Source organism: Bactrocera tryoni, chromosome 4 (assembly GCF_016617805.1).
Source record: "Bactrocera tryoni isolate S06 chromosome 4, CSIRO_BtryS06_freeze2, whole genome shotgun sequence".
Lineage (NCBI taxonomy): Eukaryota > Metazoa > Arthropoda > Insecta > Diptera > Tephritidae > Bactrocera > Bactrocera tryoni.
The window spans coordinates 75388867-75410666 of NC_052502.1; the positions used below are offsets into that span (position 1 = coordinate 75388867).

Below are 21800 nucleotides of genomic sequence, written 5' to 3' on the forward strand. Positions count from 1 at the left end.
TCTACGTAGTCTACGCTTTATTTTTGTAAACTTCTATCACCCAAAATGCCGAAAGGCGATTCATCATTAGTTGTAAAGTAATATATGCCCGCCTTTTGTGTAATTCGCAATGGATCCCCAATTTGCACATCTCTTCTAATTGTATTGCAACCAGCTTTAGCGGTTATGTCATCATAGCTTGAACACTCGTAAAGCGGTGTAAAAACGTAACCTCTCAAGGCTTCGGCATATAACGTTACACTACGTCCGTGTGAGCAGGTGCCACTTAAATCAACACCACAACCGGGTTGTTTAAGTCCCCAATTCGGATAGAACGCTGCTGATCCAATCGGTTGGGTAAATCCCTTAAAGCTACCATTCGTCTGTATGCTCAGCACAAATTTGGCATCGTCAGTGGATAAACGCGTGCTGGGATCATTATAGTTGTAAAGCGGAAATGCTGGATCCAATCCAACAATGCCAGCAATCTTTCCACGTTTCACAATCTTACCACAGTAACCTGCAACATGTGCACCCAAACTGTGACCCACCAGAACTACTTTGTCATAACTAAAGTTAAATTGCTCATTCAAGAAATCCAATAGATCGGCAATATCTTCACCCACAACGGGCACTTTTGCACGCGATGATATATAACTCAGCGCGGCATCAGTACTCCAATCGACGGAGATTATATTATAATCTTCTTGTGTTAAATACGCATGCCGTACTTCTTTATTTGGTTTAGTTAAGTAAGACCCAGTCCAGCCGTGAATTATTATTCTACATTATGGTGGGACTATTGAGCAAATTTCATTAATTAGCAAGGCACTGACTTACTTTGTATGACGACTTTTGTCGAAGTAGGAGTTTTTCACCGAATCAGCATCGTTAATACGAATTTCTTGCGGTTCCTCAGGATTTGAAACGGTGTATAGATAAAAACGCGTACCTGCGATGATTGTATCCAGTGAGCTCTCGCGCAATGGGAGGGCAATTGTGGTAGCTTTTAAATACAATATCGATATTATTAATTTATGGATATGCTATATGGAGGAAGTTTTGACAAAAACACATGGAAACGATGGGAAATTCCGAAAGGATTTTAAATAACCAATTATTAATTTCTGATTTATATTTACCTAAAAAGCTGCAAAGCAATACCAGCAAGACCTTCATGCTTAACTAATCACGAAGATCGGCATACGGCAACAGTCCACTCACATTTTGTGCGAGAAGAGGCCTTATATATAGTCAGAAAAGATTCTTTCTAAATCTAATCTGATAGTCGATCAAAACAGTTGAACAAGTAAAACTGATTAGATTTCCAATGCATTTCAAATCAACGGACATATCTAGCGGACCACCTTTTACTTTTAGTAATTTATGGATCTCCTGAATCCATCACGTGCACGTGTTAAACATTCATTTATAAAATTCGTGATTTTTGTCAACAATTTATGAGCTACTAGAAAAAAATATTTGCAAGTATACTGAAACATACATATGTATGTATATTTATATGCATAGATATTTTAGATTTCACATACATTTCACAACAAGGGGAATAGCTAACGGACCTTTCTTATTGATGATTTATGAAGCTTCTGATTTCATCACTCTTGTACATAGTATATGTTAGTTAAACTTTCATTTATAAAATTCGTTATTTTAGTCAACAATTGAAGCGCTCTTAGAAACAAATATTTGAAATTATACTTATGAACATACATATGTACACATATGCGTACATGTTTAGATGGGTTTATGTACATATCGATACTTATTCATATAAGAGTATCTGATTTTATTGCTACCAAAAATACGTTCATGTTGTTTTTGTTGTTTTAACGGTTTATCTCAATAACGGGGATTGAGAAACCGTTAAAACAAAAATACGCTCATATTTCTTGATAGTTGAGTGATTCAGCAAATAGTAGACCGTTTAATTCCATAATTGTGCAATTGCTTTACATTTGTAAACGTAAATCCAGTGAAAGCATTCTAGCAAGGCTTACTTCCGAGTTTTCTTTTCGATTCCGGCGGGTATTGTCAAAAATGTACAGTAGAGTTATTTTTGTCGTGTTGTGCGTGCGTTATGTGCATTTATGTGCAATAGAAACCTTGTACCAGGGTTTCTCCTTTATGATGATAGAAACATTATTTAATTTTTATAATTTAACACGCTTCACAACACTGCTTTTTTGTGTGTGATTTGACACTTCGCGCGTTAATTTTTTTTAAGAGCGCGTATTTCTATTTCTTCTTATCTAAAACGGTAATTTATATTTGTAAATCATTTAAAAATTAGCAAAATGGAAAGTAATACCTGTGTTATAAATTGGTACAATAAATAACCTATAAAATGTGTGAAATTGCAACGCCAAATGGAGCTATTTCGGAAGTTAAATTTCTTTGGGTAAAGACACTAATTCAACAGGCATTCAAATCTTGCTATGTACTTCTACAAATTTTTAATATTTGTAGGAACTGGAATGGATCTCAGGTAATAGTTTAAATAATATTATATTAAAAAGTATTTTAATATCGGATATTTCATGCTGAAAATCTTATAATTAGTAAAAAATACTGAAAACGTTGCTTTAGCAATTGATTACGGTTTGATCAGTTACGATCCGACTACAAACCGGTAAAAATCCATAAATTTTCTTGCGAACACTTTGGATAAGGATTAACTATTTTAGCACATATGTACATATATAAATCACTGAATAAAAATTGCATACAAAAAAGTGTCCAGTGCTGAAGGCTGACTTGTTAAACGAGTAAAATAATATGTATAAGGTACTTTACCATATTTAATTAACCAAATATTTTTCGGTTACCCATGAAGTGAATTGACTGACTATCGACTGTCCCGACTGTTTGTTAATAATACAATTAAAATATATTTAAATTTATATTTTTTTTTATAATTTTAATATTTATTCATATGTATATTTTATAATATGGTACATAAAATACGTTCAGTATTGCATTTCTACTTTAGCTTTTGTATATAATTTGGAGTGAGTTAAGTTGCCGTACAAAAACCCAAAAAGGGCAACATACCGTCTAAAAATGTGTTACAACTATGTATTTTATGTACGTATTTATATAAGTATGTATGTATAAATATTTTCTGGATGTATTAAATAATTGTAACAAAAAATTATTATAAAATATAATATAAAAAGACATACTACCTAATAATTAATAACACAACACCATACACAAAAATTTACGAATTTCTTACAAAAAATACATTATAATATTTACGTACATATATTTTTTCAAAATAATTTTTGGCTTATACAAATTAGTGGGTTAACTATGATCGTGCCATACTTTTTTATAGTATATAGTGCCAAATAATTGTATCTCACTTTACTTAAATATTTGTTTTTGTTAAATTCTCACTTTATACTCGTATATGTAATATATGAGTTGTATACTTGTTAAATGCGTTTAAGCTCCGAAAGTTTTTTTTAATATTATATCCTTTTTCAAAATATAAATAATGATTTGTGGTTTACCATATTGAATATTTGAAAATAGTGTGTTCACCATTGATAAAGCTCATATCGTTCTGCAACTGGGGAATGGAAAGAGTAACTTTCAAATAATAAACTTCTATTTATCCTATTTTTAATACATTCAGTGTGCAGTCGCTTTATAGATCCGCGTTAAACTTCGTTCACAATTTGTAGTGTACACAGTTGCTTTGTCATAATATTCTCTCACTAAGCTTATACTATATTAATTTGTATTTTGATTACCAGCTTGTCATCGTCACAGAAGCCTTTATGCATGACATCCCCTATCTTAGCATATTCCACAAAACCAAATCCACGCGTACTTATGTGCTCCCGAGGCTTATGAAAGGCCATCACTTCGGGCTTAGTCATAATTGTATCATGTTGGGAAAGACTGGCATCTGTTGGATGTATCATGCACAGCTTGATGCGTCCATTAAATGGCCAATCCAAGTGGTAATCGTTTTCTGATTGCATTAAATGCACATGTAAACTAAGTAAGTTTAAGTGTCGAGGCTGTATATTGACACGAGCACAAAACCGATAGCCATGCGGAGAGGTGTAAAAATCTCGTGAGTAAAGCAGATTATTGGCATCGGCGCGCAATTGCTCCACAACATTGCGGAAATTTGTTATTTCCCATACAATTGTGCCGTTACTATAGCGTGGGTCAATTTGTTGACGAATAGCCAATTGCTTTGTAAGATTTTCCAATTTTACATCTTGCTCGCGTACGCGTTGCTCCAGCACTACAATGCGGTGGTACATCGTTTGTATGAGTTGCTCGTCTGCTTCGTTTGCATATTGTGGTGGTGGCGGTGGTAGCACACCATTTACTTTCGCACTACTCGCAGTTGTTGGTTTTTGTGGATTCCATGTGGAAATGGCTGTTTGTTGGAAAGCTTGCAACATTAGTTGCATATGGTGTGGCATGTCTTCTTTGAGATGCTCTTCGAGTGCATTGGTTTCAGGACGTCCAACAAAGTCGCATTTTATGCTGGCAAATGGGCACTTTTCTTCAGCGTTCTCTAGTCTTCTGTATGGACAGGTCGGCAGATGTCGATCCACTTCTATGGGCGATGCCACCACCGCACAGCCCAATGGCGAGTTGGGGCATTTGTGTTTGATTTGATCTATTTCACGTCTAGTGAAATTATCCGGAAAAATACGGTCAATAGAAAGCTCGGTATTGTCTAATGGACACTGATTATGATTGTCAAGCCATTTCGTTATGCAAGATTTGCAAAAGCGATGACCGCAAGTGGTAATCACAGGTTCATTAAGCCAGTGTATACAAATAGCACATTCATAACGTGCATCCGATTCATGAAAGTCGGTGTCGTCCGAGGTCGTGGAAGCTGGTGCGGGCACATATGACTTGGAGATCGCTAACGAATTGGGCGGTATAGACGATGGTGATTTGTTGTTTTCTGTGTAGTGGTGATGATGATGTGAGTGTCCCTGTTGATAGGGCTGCTGCTGTTGCTGTCTGGCCTGCCTACCTGTATTAGTTTGTGAATTTTGCATCTTGCAACATTAGAAAAAACACAGAAAGTGTTAAAAAAAAAGACACACACTAGCACTTCATTAGCGAGTGAACAAATTAATTTTGAAAAAGTGCAAACATAAAAGATCTGCAAATAGACTAAAGGAATGTTTATGAGTACCTATCGATTTTCTTATGTGCACCACTTTGACAGTTGCTTGTCTCGATTTTTTTCTGGAGACATGGCTGCATTTTAATGAGTTATCAGTGGACTAGAGTGTCAGGTTATTGAGTATGCTATAAAAAATATTAAGCCGAATCAGTTTTTCATAGATACTAAAAAGTTAAAGAGTGCGAAACCGAGCGTTCGGCTCTCAGGAGAAAACAGTTCCAGCTCTTTTTCTTTTTTTCTGCTTTTTAGCCATGGTTGCCAGACTTTGACAGGTCTTCCGAAGTTTTGCTTTAAGTCGAATGATTTCCTCCAAATCAACTGCAAAGACGTCTTCCAAGTTTAAGTACAGTTTTTTCGGTATCGCAAAGAACATGATGCATATACAGCTTCTCTAATTCAAGAAATGTGTATATGTCAAAATTGGCACAAGAAAAGACAAGAAAAAATCTATTATGCTGTCTTTCTATATTTTTTTATATTAGTTTTCAAAATACTCTCTGTGCACTCGAAATGTTCCTATTCAAAAAGGGAAATTCCGATTTCGGAATGCGTAGTCCGGAAATTGTTAACATTTGTTGAATTCACTTAACATTGTCACGCAAATCTAAAACTATCATTAACATAAAAGCTTTTCATAGATGCTGAAATTTTCCTAAAGGGCTCCTCATCCACTCTTTTGTTCAGCTTCACTGTATCTCTTCATGTTTTTCGTTCTCACACATTGTATACCCTCAGTTCGCTAGACTCTTCATTAAATTAGCGAATTTTGCCGTCCGAGACGAGCCCCATCAGCAACACTTGTTCTAGTGGTATATAAACGCATGATTGGCCAAGGGGCGGTTAGTCATTTAGTCAGTGTCATTTGTGTTGTTAAAAGTCGCATATACGGCTAGAAAGTGCTAGAAGCTTTGATCGGAAACAAAAATTGTGTATATGTATATGCATACATACATCGGAAACTTTAATTTTAACAAGCGGAACAGGAACTGAACAGAAAAAACATTTCTTCACTATTTTCGATTTTTTGTGGTAATAAATAAGATACATTTCAAACAAGTGAACCATTATGAAAAAATATCATAAGCTGTGTCTATACGCTTCGTTTTTGTTGTTGTCCTGCTGGAGCTCGCAGACATGGTCAGCATATTTGCCAGTGAATGAGGAACTTAACCTTAATCAATTGGAAGGGTTACAAAAGCAACAATCTCAGCGGTATTTATATACACAACATCCAGCAGACCAAAGACAGATCAGCAATAAGGGCGAAAAGCGAAGCGCGGGTGAAACGACCGCAACAGCAGACACAAGTAACGCCGCAATACCAGCATGGTACAGCGATACAAACGAAGATAGCGCTGCTGCGCTGGGTAATTGGCAATTATTACCTCATGGATCATACGATAAAAACGATGACGTAGTGGCTGGCAATGCGCCAACACATGCGGTGGCGTGGTCTGATCGCGCGTATGAAAATAGCTATGTGTACGACGCATTTGACAGCGACGGCGACACCGAAATAGACAATGTTGAAACCGGCGAAGATCTAACCAACTCACATAGTGTATTGAGTCGCAAGCGACGCGGTTTCGATGATTGGCTCATAGCGCCGCATACACGTTGGTGTGGGCGTGGCAATAATGCCAACAACAACTACAATCAACTTGGTGGCGCTTCGGACGCGGACAGATGTTGCCGGCGACATGATCATTGTCCCGTTTTCATATCAGCATTCAGTAATCGGTACGAAATTTTCAACTATCGACCATACACATTGTCGCATTGCAGTTGTGATCGACGTTTCCGTGCCTGCCTAAAAATGAACAACGACGAGCCGTCGAACACCATCGGACAGCTCTTCTTTAATATGGTGCCATCACAATGTTTTATACTACGTAATGAAAAGCATTGTTTGGAACGTGATGCGAAAGGTAACTGCGTAAAGGAAACAACGCGAAAACATGCCTATGTGCGAGAAAATGAAAAGTACTAAATATTACGTGCATTCACATAAATCTGGATGCATGTATGCAGCGACGAAGAAGTTGTCCCAAAAGGCATGCAGAAATGAGACTGGGCAGTTTTGTCGAGCGTAATTGGGCTTAAGAAGCCTTACGAAGCTAATGCAGGTGTAAAAGAAATATCGAGAAAATAAAATTAAAATAAAATTCAGACACAAAGACGATTTAAACATTTTGTTTTGGTAGGCGTGTTATATGTGTATGTGCAGCGCTAGCTAATGGAAAACCGTTAAATGCATACCTATGGTATGTACGAAGTGTAAACGCGTTTTAACTTCAAATGGTTTACAGCTAAAGCGCAGCTGACTATACATTGCTGTCACCTTATGTCTGCTATAATTGGATGATTTGTTTGTAAACAGCAAAAATGTAAATAAAATAAGTTTTGACGTCATGCCAATATTTTCTTAATGATATTATGTGCATTTCTGTTGTTTATTAAGATTAAGCATACACAATTTTACTCATTATTTACCATGGTATTCCATAAAATTAATGCAGAACATAACGGCTGTCTCGATATTGTATTGTACCAATACATACGCTTAAAAATATACTTTAGAGCAATAAGAAGTGAAAGAAGTAAACACATACAACGTATACATAAGTTAATATTAAATAAATAGAAAAGAAGTATAAAAAATTAAAGAGTTGGACACTGGAAAGCAATACTGTTTAATAGGATTAAGCTTAGTAATTAGAAAAAAAAGCTGAAATAAGTGGATATTACATTGTTACATTGATTGTAAGCGTACGTTTGCATATAGAAATTACACCTATGTACATATGTATATAGTATTTATGTATTTTTGCACTTTGAAAATATGTATCATCATTAAACACTATCGCTTACAAATAAAAATATGAACAAATTGAAAAATAGACGTATTTTTACCATTTTACCATTTTAAACAGAAGTTCAGTATGATAAATGAATGAAAAACGCTAATTTCGTCTGCATCGAAGTTAAAATACCCTTCGCAGATGCATTTCTTATAAGATAAAAAGGTAAAAAAAGATATCTGTTTTGATTATGATCGGTCAATTTGTATGAGAACTTTATGCTATCAAAAACATACAGATTCTTTTCTGGTATTAACACTCACAACCTCCAAACAATTTTGCCTCTGTTTTTATTAAAAACATCGTAAATATAAACAAATATTAGAAACTCATTAAAAATTTTATTTTATTCATCGGAAAGAACTGATCTCCCTCGCCAATGTTCATACACTCGAAATGTTTGGCAAAGAGGTTATTTATACATATACATACATATGTATAATATACATACATACATACATATGTGTATGAACATTATTGTCAAATCTGATGCTTGAACTCGGAATTGTCTTGCTAAAATCTTCATATGTACTTATATATCATATGTATTGCATTAAAAATCACATATTCTTGAGTAAAAACACACACCATGCACATGCATACACACATACTATTTGCAGGCAAAATTTAATGAGGGACCCGTCTGCTAATTTGAGCTTATCAAGTTAATATTTGGAAGGAGGAAAACGCCACAGATACGCTTAAATCGCCGGCAGAGCTGCTTGAATACTTAAATATATTTTTATGTAGTCGTATTATATGTACAATGCATGCACATATTTACTAAAGACTATTAAACGCATTGTATTTGTTTTACGTAGCTTACGAATAACATTTCATTGCTTTCTTTATGGCCTTGAGAATATTTTTTTGTTCATGCATATATGTACATCTACAGACATACATACATAATATTAATATATTTAAAATATTTATTATTTGTTTACTAAGCTCAGTCTTTTGCCGGCTGCTTTATTTGTATACGAAAAAAATTTACTATTCATTTATATATTTATTTAAAATAATAAAAAATTACAAAATCGCGAGTTGAAAAATAAATAATAAATAAATTAGCTATTAGCTAAAAATTTCCGAAATTTCCGAAATTTCGAATGGTTCACTATCAATACTAACAGCTTGTAATGCATTCGGCATTCTTTAGCATTATCGAAATATATTTATTTAAAAATCAGTACACAAACATCCATATATGTATGCATTAGAGCGGGTTGATTTTTTTTATAAAAACGCGTATGCGAATGTGCTATGGACCATTCTGAACAACCTTCCAACCTTCTGACCAATTTCGACACATGATCCAAAGGATATGAATATGCGCCTATGTAAATATTAAATTTCATTCGAGTATCTCAAAAACCGACGACAAAATTTTTATGATCCCTAAAAAACTTCGTCTTAAAATTGGCTGGGTGGAAACCAGTTTTAGAACAGTGTCTCTTAGCAGAGTTGTTCAGTATGACCAATAGTACATTTCCCACATAAACGATTTTTCCGTTTTTTTTTTGGTTCCCTGTAAATCAATATGCATATAAAGTAACTGTGCGTTATTGCTTTGCTATACGTTGAAAATTCAGATATTTTTTTAAACAAAGTTGAGAATTTTTTTCATGAAACTCTCTTGTATAAACAAATATTTTCCTGCAAATTTTATGTGGAAATAACCCTCGGACTGATAAGATTTATATTTAATTAAAAATACAAATTCCGAGAACTAAGGTCAAAACATGCTTCTTTATTTAAAGAAAAATTTGTTATGCATCATATATTATATGCATATATTTCAATGAAACATAACAATTTAATAACAAAAAGAAATGTTTAGTAAATGATGAATTAATAATATTTTAGACATATTGTTGCATAATGTGCAGTTTTTAATATGTAAATCAATAATTGTACCTGGAAATATGCTGGAAAAATCGTTCAGCCTAACATTAACTGTAATTTAAAGCATTCAGCATGATTAAAACCAATTCGACGAAATCTGTCTCTTCCCGGCTCATAGCTTATAATCATTTAAACGGAACTAAATATTTATGTACATGATTCAATTTATAAATATGTACACACATAGTTACATTTATATTATATGTAGTACACATGTGCTATGACGTGAATGCAAATGTCCGAAAAATTGACTGATAAGAATAGCAGTCAGTGTCAAAGTACAAAATACGTTATTATTGGTATATACTTATTTACAAGCGCTCTCGTCAAATGCGTTAAGTAGTGGAAACAAATTTAAAAAAAATTTACGTTTAAATATTGTTACACGTGTTCCTTACTAATCAGATCTATAATTTGTAATTAAGAAATTGCCTTATCACCTTGTAGCTCGTAAAATATGTAAAAATCTGTAACACCCTGCAATGAAAATCGTTTGTTTACTTTTGTTGGCTGCACGCAATTTACAGGTGTTAAATACAGTTAAGTTTTCAAAGTGTATTTTTTCTGTGCGTGTTAACAAAAGTTTGCATTTTATATTTATTACAATTACGAAAGGTGCATTAAAATCTTTACACACGTATGTAAGTTGAGTATCTTCTATTTTTTTTAATTTACTTAGTGAGAAATAGTGAACATTCGGTTTAAATAAACCAAAGAAGATAATCTAAAATAAGTATTGTTCAAACCCTAACTCATTTACAAAAATAGGGACTACAATGAAAGCATCCACCGCCTGTGCCCAGTTGGTTTGAGTGCGCGACGCAGTAAAATATGAAATTAAATAAAATCTTTTTCTCACAGTGTTAGGTATACCCAGCCTTCGAGTTTGTTACCGGCACAAACTTATTGCTGTCAGAACGTTCATACAATGTCTTTGGCTAGCTTCTACTGCTCCAATTCATTTTTTGGGGAAAATGGCAGTCTACAATTAGCACTCTACTTTATATTTAGATTTAAAAATTCCAGTGAAATACCATAATTACACTTTTAATAATAAGGCCTATAATAGAACCAATTGAACTCGCTGAACGACATTATCACACATGTCGGTTAATTGTAAAATATGTATCAATAGCTTAACTAAGTTCAAGTTTACACTGCAGGCAACTTCTACGTCGTTACTCATGCAATACGCATAATTATAAAATGTAAACAAAAACAAAAATATTGCATAAAACGTTTGAGATCATTGAGATCAATTGCATATTTTGTTGTTTACTAGATTTTGTTATTAATTTTATTCGTTAGAAAACAGCAATTTCGCTTCGTCAATTCGGTGAATTCTTGGTGACGCATTGTTTGCTTGCGATTAAAGTCTAAAAGCTCAGAGGAATTTTGAAATGATGTAGATGTTTACATTTTATATTTTTTACAAATAAGATAAGAGCTAATAAGAGGTAGTATATAAAATTAAAATATTACTAATTTACGATGTTAATTCGGTTGATAAAAAGTATTACGAATTTATTTTATATTAATTTACCGTAAAACATAGTGATATTATTTATTATTATTTATACATAAAATTCCATATCAAATTAAAAAAAAAAAATTAAAATAATTTCGAGAAAATAAGCGAGTGTCCTAGATTCTATGCCACAATTTAAAGCTTGTCCCAATTACATTCGATTGCGAGTCATAACTGGCTTTGGCAACCCAGTTTCTACTTCTTCGTGTCATACATATCATGTTCGTACTCGAGTAAACACAAAACTAAATGGCTTATATTTCGAAGATATTGAAAAGTGATTAGACAATTAATAGCAACTCGAAGACTGCAAATTATTGTTTTCTAATTTTTTATCAGCAATTTAAGTAAACTGAAAGTTAAAGAAATTAAACAAATGTTTGTAAACAACTATGCGCGTTAGTAAGCTTAAAATTGACCTCACGATTTTTAAATCACATCATATCGAGATGCGATAGTCACCTAATCATTAACCAGCCGGCTGCCGGCCAGCTTGCATTGACTTCCAAATCAAATCACAACGCGTCGCGACAGTCACTTAAGCACTGGACAGGCACGGTGCATGCTTTTCTTTTACAGAGCCGGCTGCTGGCCAGCTTGTCATGACTGTCAAATCAAATCACAAAGCGTCGCGACCGTCACTTAAGCACGGTGGTTGCTTTACTTATATTGCCAACTGGCAGCCAGCTTCCCGCGAATTTACCGCGTGATTTTCATATTACATAACATCGCGGCGCGAGAGTCAGCTAAGCACTGGCCAGGCACTGCGCTTGCGTTTCTTTTATAGCGCCAACTGGCAGCCAGCTTCGCGCGAAATCACCATGTGACTGTTAAACTACATTACATCGCGGCGTTACAGTCAGCTAAGCACTGGCCAGGTACTGTGCCTGCGTTCATTTTATAGCGCCAACTGGCAGCCAGCTTCCCGCGAATTTACCGCGTGATTTTCAAATCACATGACATCGCGGCGCGAGCGTCAGCTGAGCACTGGCCAGGCACTGTGCTTGCGTTTCTTTTATAGCGCCAACTAGCAGCCACCTTCCCGCGAATTTACCGCGTGATTTTCAAATCACATAACATCGCGGCGCGAGCGTCAGCTGAGCACTGGCCAGGCACTGTGCTTGCGTTTCTTTTATAGCGCCAACTGGCAGCCAGCTTCCCGCGAATTTACCGCGTGATTTTCAAATCACATAACATCGCGGCGCGAGCGTCAACTGAGCACTGGCCAGGCACTGTGCTTGCGTTTCTTTTATAGCGCCAACTGGCAGCCAGCTTCCCGCGAATTTACCGAGTGATTTTCAAATCACATAACATCGCGGCGCGAGCGTCAGCTGAGCACTGGCCAGGCACTATGCCTGCGTTTCTTTTTTATTGCCAACTGGCAGCCAGCCTCGCGCGAAATCACCATGTGACTGTTAAACTACATTACCTCGCGGCGCTACAGTCAGCTAAGCACTGGCCAGGCACTGTGCCTGCGTTTCTTTTATATTGCCAACTGGCAGCCAGCTTCCCGCGAAATTACCGCGTGATTTTCAAATCACATAACATCGCGGCGAGAGCGTCAGCTGAGCACTGGCCAGGCACTGTGCTTGCGTTTCCTTTATAGCGCCAACTTGGCAGCCAGCTTCCCGCGAATTTACCGCGTGATTTTCAAATCACATAACATCGCGGCGCGAGCGTCAGCTGAGCACTGGCCAGGCACTGTGCTTGCGTTTCCTTTATAGCGCCAACTGGCAGCCAGCTTCGCGCGAAATCACCATGTGACTGTTAAACTACTTTACATCGCGGCGCGATAGTCAGCTAAGCACTGGCCAGGAACTGTGCTTGCGTTTCTTTTATAGCGCCAACTGGCAGCCAGCTTCGCGCGAAATCTCCATGTGACTGTTAAACTACTTTACATCGCGGCGCGACAGTCAGCTAAGCACTGGCCAGGCACTGTGCCTGCGTTTCTTTTATATTGCCAACTGGCAGCCAGCTTCGCGCGAAATCACCATGTGACTGTTAAACTACTTTACATCGCGGCGCGACAGTCAGCTAAGCACTGGCCAGGCACGGTGGCTACGTTTCTTTTATAGGCGCCAACTGGCAGCCAGCTTCCCGCGAAGTCACCATGTGACTGTTAAACTACTTTACATCGCGGCGCGACAGTCAGCTAAGCACTGGCCAGGCACTGTGCTTGCGTTTCTTTTATAGTGCCAACTGGCAGCCAGCTTCGCGCGAAATCACCATGTGACTGTTAAACTACATTACATCGCGGCGCGATAGTCAGCTAAGCACTGGCCAGGCACTGTGCTTGCGTTTCCTTTATAGCGCCAACTGGCAGCCAGCTTCGCGCGAAATCACCATGTGACTGTTAAACTACATTACATCGCGGCGCGACAGTCAGCTAAGCACTGGCCAGGCACTGTGCTTGCGTTTCCTTTATAGCGCCAACTGGCAGCCAGCTTCGCGCGAAATCACCATGTGACTGTTAAACTACATTACATCGCGGCGCGACAGTCAGCTAAGCACTGGCCAGGCACTGTGCTGCGTTTCCTTTATAGCGCCAACTGGCAGCCAGCTTCGCGCGAAATCACCATGTGACTGTTAAACTACTTTACATCGCGGCGCGACAGTCAGCTAAGCACTGGCCAGGCACTGTGCTTGCGTTTCCTTTATAGCGCCAACTGGCAACCAGCTTCCCGCGAAATCACCATGTGACTGTTAAACTACTTTACATCGCGGCGCTACAGTCACCTAAGCTCTGGCCAGGCACTGTGCCTGCGTTTCTTTTATAGCGCCAACTGGCAGCCAGCTTCGCGCGAAATCACCATGTGACTGTTAAACTACATTACATCGCGGCGCGACAGTCAGCTAAGCACTGGCCAGGCACTGTGCTTGCGTTTCCTTTATAGCGCCAACTGGCAGCCAGCTTCGCGCGATATCACCATGTGACTGTTAAACTACATTACATCGCGGCGCGAGAGTCAGCTAAGCACTGGCCAGGCACTGTGCTTGCGTTTCTTTTATAGCGCCAACTGGCAGCCAGCTTCGCGCGAAATCACCATGTGACTGTTAAACTACTTTACATCGCGGCGCGACAGTCAGCTAAGCACTGGCCAGGCACTGTGCCTGCGTTTCTTTTATAGCGCCAACTGGCAGCCAGCTTCGCGCGAAATCACCATGTGACTGTTAAACTACTTTACATCGCGGCGCGATAGTCAGCTAAGCACTGGCCAGGCACTGTGCCTGCGTTTCTTTTATAGCGACAACTGGCAGCCAGCTTCGCGCGAAATCACCATGTGACTGTTAAACTACATTACATCGCGGCGCGACAGTCAGCTAAGCACTGGCCAGGCACTGTGCTGCGTTTCTTTTATAGCGCCAACTGGCAGCCAGCTTCGCGCGAAATCACCATGTGACTGTTAAACTACATTACATCGCGGCGCGACAGTCAGCTAAGCACTGGCCAGGCACTGTGCCTGCGTTTCTTTTATAGCGCCAACTGGCAGCCAGCTTCGCGCGAAATCACCATGTGACTGTTAAACTACTTTACATCGCGGCGCTACAGTCACCTAAGCTCTGGCCAGGCACTGTGCCTGCGTTTCTTTTATATTGCCAACTGGCAGCCAGCTTCGCGCGAAATCACCATGTGACTGTTAAACTACATTACATCGCGGCGCGACAGTCAGCTAAGCACTGGCCAGGCACTGTGCTTGCGTTTCTTTTATAGCGCCAACTGGCAGCCAGCTTCGCGCGAAATCACCATGTGACTGTTAAACTACATTACATCGCGGCGCGACAGTCAGCTAAGCACTGGCCAGGCACTGTGCTTGCGTTTCCTTTATAGCGCCAACTGGCAACCAGCTTCGCGCGAAATCACCGTGTGACTGTTAAACTACATTACATCGCGGCGCGAGAGTCAGCTAAGCACTGGCCAGGCACTGTCTGCGTTTCTTTTACAGCGCCAACTGGCAGCCAGCTTCGCGCGAAATCACCATGTGACTGTTAAACTACATTACATCGCGGCGCGACAGTCAGCTAAGCACTGGCCAGGCGCTGTGCTTGCGTTTCTTTTATAGCGCCAACTGGCAGCCAGCTTCGCGCGAAATCACCATGTGACTGTTAAACTACATTACATCGCGGCGCGACAGTCAGCTAAGCACTGGCCAGGCACTGTGCCTGCGTTTCTTTTATAGCGCCAACTGGCAGCCAGCTTCGCGCGAAATCACCATGTGACTGTTAAACTACTTTACATCGCGGCGCGACAGTCAGCTAAGCACTGGCCAGGCACTGTGCTTGCGTTTCTTTTATAGCGCCAACTGGCAGCCAGCTTCGCGCGAAATCACCATGTGACTGTTAAACTACTTTACATCGCGGCGCTACAGTCACCTAAGCTCTGGCCAGGCACTGTGCCTGCGTTTCTTTTATATTGCCAACTGGCAGCCAGCTTCGCGCGAAATCACCATGTGACTGTTAAACTACATTACATCGCGGCGCGACAGTCAGCTAAGCACTGGCCAGGCACTGTGCTTGCGTTTCTTTTATAGCGCCAACTGGCAGCCAGCTTCGCGCGAAATCACCATGTGACTGTTAAACTACTTTACATCGCGGCGCGACAGTCAGCTAAGCACTGGCCAGGCACTGTGCCTGCGTTTCCTTTATAGCGCCAACTGGCAGCCAGCTTCGCGCGAAATCACCATGTGACTGTTAAACTACATTACATCGCGGCGCGAGCAGTCAGCTAAGCACTGGCCAGGCACTGTGCCTGCGTTTCCTTTATAGCGCCAACTGGCAGCCAGCTTCGCGCGAAATCACCATGTGACTGTTAAACTACTTTACATCGCGGCGCGACAGTCAGCTAAGCACTGGCCAGGCACTGTGCCTGCGTTTCTTTTATAGCGCCAACTGGCAGCCAGCTTCGCGCGAAATCACCATGTGACTGTTAAACTACTTTACATCGCGGCGCTACAGTCACCTAAGCTCTGGCCAGGCACTGTGCCTGCGTTTCTTTTATATTGCCAACTGGCAGCCAGCTTCGCGCGAAATCACCATGTGACTGTTAAACTACATTACATCGCGGCGCGACAGTCAGCTAAGCACTGGCCAGGCACTGTCTGCGTTTCTTTTACAGCGCCAACTGGCAGCCAGCTTCGCGCGAAATCACCATGTGACTGTTAAACTACATTACATCGCGGCGCTACAGTCAGCTAAGCTCTGGCCAGGCACTGTGCCTGCGTTTCTTTTATAGCGCCAACTGGCAGCCAGCTTCGCGCGAAATCACCATGTGACTGTTAAACTACATTACATCGCGGCGCGACAGTCAGCTAAGCACTGGCCAGGCACTGTGCTTGCGTTTCCTTTATAGCGCCAACTGGCAGCCAGCTTCGCGCGAAATCACCATGTGACTGTTAAACTACTTTACATCGCGGTGCCACAGTCAGCTAAGCACTGGCCAGGCACTGTGCTTGCGTTTCCTTTATAGCGCCAACTGGCAGCCAGCTTCGCGCGAAATCACCATGTGACTGTTAAACTACATTACATCGCGGCGCGACAGTCAGCTAAGCACTGGCCAGGCACTGTGCCTGCGTTTCTTTTATATTGCCAACTGGCAGCCAGCTTCGCGCGAAATCACCATGTGACTGTTAAACTACATAACATCGCGGCGCGAGAGTCAGCTAAGCACTGGCCAGGCACTGCGCTTGCGTTTCTTTTATAGCGCCAACTGGCAGCCAGCTTCGCGCGAAATCACCATGTGACTGTTAAACTACATTACCTCGCGGCGCTACAGTCAGCTAAGCACTGGCCAGGCACTGTGCCTGCGTTTCTTTTATAGCGCCAACTGGCAGCCAGCTTCGCGCGAAATCACCATGTGACTGTTAAACTACATTACATCGCGGCGCGACAGTCAGCTAAGCACTGGCCAGGCACTGTGCCTGCGTTTCTTTTATAGCGCCAACTGGCAGCCAGCTTCGCGCGAAATCACCATGTGACTGTTAAACTACATTACATCGCGGCGCGAGAGTCAGCTGAGCACTGGCCAGGCACTGTGCTTGCGTTTCTTTTATAGCGCCAACTGGCAGCCAGCTTCGCGCGAAATCACCATGTGACTGTTAAACTACTTTACATCGCGGCGCGACAGTCAGCTAAGCACTGGCCAGGCACTGTGCCTGCGTTTCTTTTATAGCGCCAACTGGCAGCCAGCTTCGCGCGAAATCACCATGTGACTGTTAAACTACATTACATCGCGGCGCGACAGTCAGCTAAGCACTGGCCAGGCACTGTGCCTGCGTTTCTTTTATAGCGCCAACTGGCAGCCAGCTTCGCGCGAAATCACCATGTGACTGTTAAACTACATTACATCGCGGTGCCACAGTCAGCTAAGCACTGGCCAGGCACTGTGTCTGCGTTTCTTTTATAGCGCCAACTGGCAACCAGCTTCGCGCGAAATCACCATGTGACTGTTAAACTACATTACATCGCGGCGCGAGAGTCAGCTGAGCACTGGCCAGGCACTGTCTACGTTTCTTTTATAGCGCCAACTGGCAGCCAGCTTCGCGCGAAATCACCATGTGACTGTTAAACTACTTTACATCGCGGCGCTACAGTCCCCTAAGCTCTGGCCAGGTACTGTGCCTGCGTTTATTTTATATTGCCAACTGGCAGCCAGCTTCGCGCGAATTTACCGCGTGATTTTCAAAACACATAACATCGCGGCGCCACAGTCAGCTAAGCACTAGCCAGGCACTGTGCGTGATCACCATGTGACTGTTAAACTACATTACATCGCGGCGCGAGAGTCAGCTGAGCACTGGCCAGGCACTATGCCTGCGTTTCTTTTATATTGCCAACTGGCAGCCAGCTTCGCGCGAAATCACCGTGTGACTGTTAAACTACATTACATCGCGGCGCGAGAGTCAGCTAAGCACTGGCCAGGCACTGTGCTTGCGTTTCTTTTATAGCGCCAACTGGCAGCCAGCTTCGCGCGAAATCACCATGTGACTGTTAAACTACATTACATCGCGGCGCGAGAGTCAGCTGAGCACTGGCCAGGCACTATGCCTGCGTTTCTTTTATATTGCCAACTGGCAGCCAGCTTCGCGCGAAATCACCGTGTGACTGTTAAACTACATTACATCGCGGCGCTACAGTCACCTAAGCTCTGGCCAGGCACTGTGCCTGCGTTTCTTTTATAGCGCCAACTGGCAGCCAGCTTCGCGCGAAATCACCATGTGACTGTTAAACTACATTACATCGCGGCGCGACAGTCAGCTGAGCACTGGCCAGGCGCTGTGCTTGCGTTTCTTTTATAGCGCCAACTGGCAGCCAGCTTCGCGCGAAATCACCATGTGACTGTTAAACTACTTTACATCGCGGCGCTACAGTCACCTAAGCTCTGGCCAGGTACTGTGCCTGCGTTTATTTTATATTGCCAACTGGCAGCCAGCTTCCCGCGAATTTACCGCGTGATTTTCAAATCACATAACATCGCGGCGCCACAGTCAGCTAAGCACTAGCCAGGCACTGTGCGTGATCACCATGTGACTGTTAAACTACATTACATCGCGGCGCGAGAGTCAGCTGAGCACTGGCCAGGCACTATGCCTGCGTTTCTTTTATATTGCCAACTGGCAGCCAGCTTCGCGCGAAATCACCATGTGACTGTTAAACTAGATTACATCGCGGCGCGAGAGTCAGCTGAGCACTGGCCAGGCACTGTGCTTGCGTTTCTTTTATAGCGCCAACTGGCAGCCAGCTTCGCGCGAAATCACCATGTGACTGTTAAACTACTTTACATCGCGGCGCTACAGTCACCTAAGCACTGGCCAGGCACTGTGCTTGCGTTTCTTTTATAGCGCCAACTGGCAGCCAGCTTCGCGCGAAATCTCCATGTGACTGTTAAACTACATTACATCGCGGCGCGACAGTCAGCTAAGCACTGGCCAGGCACTGTGCTTGCGTTTCTTTTATAGCGCCAACTGGCAGCCAGCTTCGCGCGAAATCACCATGTGACTGTTAAACTACATTACATCGCGGCGCGAGAGTCAGCTGAGCACTGGCCAGGCACTGTGCTTGCGTTTCTTTTATAGCGCCAACTGGCAGCCAGCTTCGCGCGAAATCACCATGTGACTGTTAAACTAGATTACATCGCGGCGCGAGAGTCAGCTGAGCACTGGCCAGGCACTGTGCTTGCGTTTCTTTTATAGCGCCAACTGGCAGCCAGCTTCGCGCGAAATCACCATGTGACTGTTAAACTACATTACATCGCGGTGCCACAGTCAGCTAAGCACTGGCCAGGCACTGTGTCTGCGTTTCTTTTATAGCGCCAACTGGCAACCAGCTTCGCGCGAAATCACCATGTGACTGTTAAACTACATTACATCGCGGCGCGACAGTCAGCTAAGCACTGGCCAGGCACTGTGCTTGCGTTTCCTTTATAGCGCCAACTGGCAGCCAGCTTCGCGCGAAATCACCATGTGACTGTTAAACTACTTTACATCGCGGCGCGACAGTCAGCTAAGCACTGGCCAGGCACTGTGCTTGCGTTTCTTTTATAGCGCCAACTGGCAGCCAGCTTCGCGCGAAATCACCATGTGACTGTTAAACTACTTTACATCGCGGCGCTACAGTCAGCTAAGCACTGGCCAGGCACTGTGCTTGCGTTTCTTTTATAGCGCCAACTGGCAGCCAGCTTCGCGCGAAATCACCATGTGACTGTTAAACTACTTTACATCGCGGCGCTACAGTCACCTAAGCTCTGGCCAGGCACGGTGGCTACGTTTCTTTTATAGGCGCCAACTGGCAGCCAGCTTCCCGCGAAATCACCATGTGACTGTTAATCTACTTTACATCGCGGCGCTACAGTCACCTAAGCTCTGGCCAGGTACTGTGCCTGCGTTTATTTTATATTGCCAACTGGCAGCCAGCTTCCCGCGAATTTACCGCGTGATTTTCAAATCACATAACATCGCGGCGCCACAGTCAGCTAAGCACTAGCCAGGCACTGTGCGTGATCACCATGTGGCTGTTAAACTACATTACATCGCGGTGCGAGAGTCAGCTGAGCACTGGCCAGGCACTGTGCTTGCGTTTCTTTTATAGCGCCAACTGGCAGCCAGCTTCGCGCGAAATCACCATGTGACTGTTAAACTACTTTACATCGCGGCGCTACAGTCAGCTAAGCACTGGCCAGGCACTGTGTCTGCGTTTCTTTTATAGCGCCAACTGGCAGCCAGCTTGTCATGGCTTCCAAATCAAATCACAGCGCGTCGCGATAAAAACATACGATTAAATTTCTTGCATTTTTTCTTGCGAAAACTGCATAAGCTGATGATTTTATGTTATTTCAGTAGCGCCGAAAATATCCTTCAAGTTCAAACGGACATTAATTCAAATTTCCTGAGCATATTGTTTTCAACTTCACGAAACTTTTTCCCGAGACTTGAAACACTCTCGTGGAATAGAGAAGGCCTTGAAAGTCATGAAAAGGAGACTCCGCCCTTTCTCTGTTATTAGGTCCACTTCAAAAAGCCGCCGCTTATATCAGAGATTATCCAAAAAGCTTGCACGGATGACTCTGAACCTTTCTTTTCCTCGTTACAGATTTTGTCCCACGTAATTTAGTTAGAGTTTATAGATGTGATGAAAAATGATTAGAATATGTGCCCACCAAGCACTTCACATCCCAAACCTTCCGAAAATCCATACCATTAGTAAAAGAAAGCCACTCTCTTCAAATTCTATGGATTTGGAAAAAGATTGATACAACAACAAAAAGTAAAATGAATTATTTTCCCTATTTTCTCGAAAAGTAATAAAATTACTTGCTAAAAAAGTAGCATTATCTTGCGGTAAATGGAACTTAAGTAAAATAAATTAAAATAATTCAAATGAAAAAGATTTAGTTTTTACTACCAAATCAGAAAGACCTTAGCTTGACATTTCTATCCCCTGCTATTCCCCAGGGAGAATAATGAAAATGAAAATTTATAGAAAAACAGCAAGATTGAGAAGTTGTGGACTTGCAATAATTAAAAACATACTTGGCAACATTGCCCCATTCTATTTCATAGCCCACGGCGATTTGTAATATATTTTTAATTTTCTAAATTTTTGTATAACACCAATTAAATTTTCTTGGATAGGATTGTAGTCCATGCGATTCTGAAAAAATTCTCAATTTTTACTTTTTCTGTACGACCTCTATTTTAGAAGTTATAAGCATTGTTCTATTTGGCGGCTTGCAATCTGCAACGGCGACGGATGCACCAAAAAACTGCCAAATGTTGTAACATATGCCAAGGAGGGAGATGTGGGGAAACGGCAGTAACTTTGCAAAACCGTAATATGT

General features: G+C 41.5%; 4 protein-coding genes across 6 annotated transcripts in view; 2 read left to right on the forward strand and 2 right to left on the reverse strand.

The window, feature by feature from the left end:
• LOC120774904 (protein ORD) overlaps positions 1-21800 on the forward strand; it is a 36198-nt gene that overhangs the window by 7114 nt on the left and 7284 nt on the right. The window contains exon 1 of one of the 3 annotated variants that reach the window (XR_005705274.1): positions 2189-2485. The exons of the other annotated variants lie outside the window; for them this stretch is intronic. The gene's annotated coding sequence lies outside the window, so the exon portion shown is untranslated. Of the gene's footprint in view, positions 1-2188; positions 2486-21800 lie in introns of those variants that run through there. 3 annotated transcript variants of the gene reach the window in all.
• On the reverse strand, positions 18-1196 carry LOC120774911 (pancreatic lipase-related protein 2-like). Its single transcript, XM_040104782.1, has 3 exons — positions 1122-1196; positions 820-985; positions 18-762 (listed from the first exon to the last, which is right to left on the reverse strand). Exons 1-3 carry the CDS (start codon positions 1156-1158, stop codon positions 18-20), a joined length of 948 nt encoding a protein of 315 aa, XP_039960716.1. The 5' UTR covers positions 1159-1196.
• On the reverse strand, positions 2891-5221 carry LOC120774905 (TNF receptor-associated factor 6). Its single transcript, XM_040104774.1, has one exon. It carries the CDS (start codon positions 5040-5042, stop codon positions 3729-3731), a length of 1314 nt encoding a protein of 437 aa, XP_039960708.1. The 5' UTR covers positions 5043-5221; the 3' UTR covers positions 2891-3728.
• Positions 6000-8071, forward strand: LOC120774912. Its single transcript, XM_040104784.1, has one exon. The coding sequence runs from the start codon at positions 6240-6242 to the stop codon at positions 7161-7163; it is 924 nt and encodes a 307-aa protein (XP_039960718.1). The 5' UTR covers positions 6000-6239; the 3' UTR covers positions 7164-8071.

Bases quoted from the DNA above. Each gene is read 5' to 3' on its own strand.
- LOC120774911 (XM_040104782.1), bottom strand. From the start codon at position 1,158: ATGAAGGTCTTGCTGGTATTGCTTTGCAGCTTTTTAG. The intron at 986-1,121 runs GTAAATATAAAT...TGTATTTAAAAG, and splicing joins ATTGCTTTGCAGCTTTTTAG to CTACCACAATTGCCCTCCCA. The intron at 763-819 runs GTAAGTCAGTGC...ACCATAATGTAG, and splicing joins GACAAAAGTCGTCATACAAA to AATAATAATTCACGGCTGGA.
- LOC120774905 (XM_040104774.1), bottom strand. From the start codon at position 5,042: ATGCAAAATTCACAAACTAATACAGGTAGGCAGGCCAGACAGCAACAG.
- LOC120774912 (XM_040104784.1), top strand. From the start codon at position 6,240: ATGAAAAAATATCATAAGCTGTGTCTATACGCTTCGTTTTTGTTGTTG.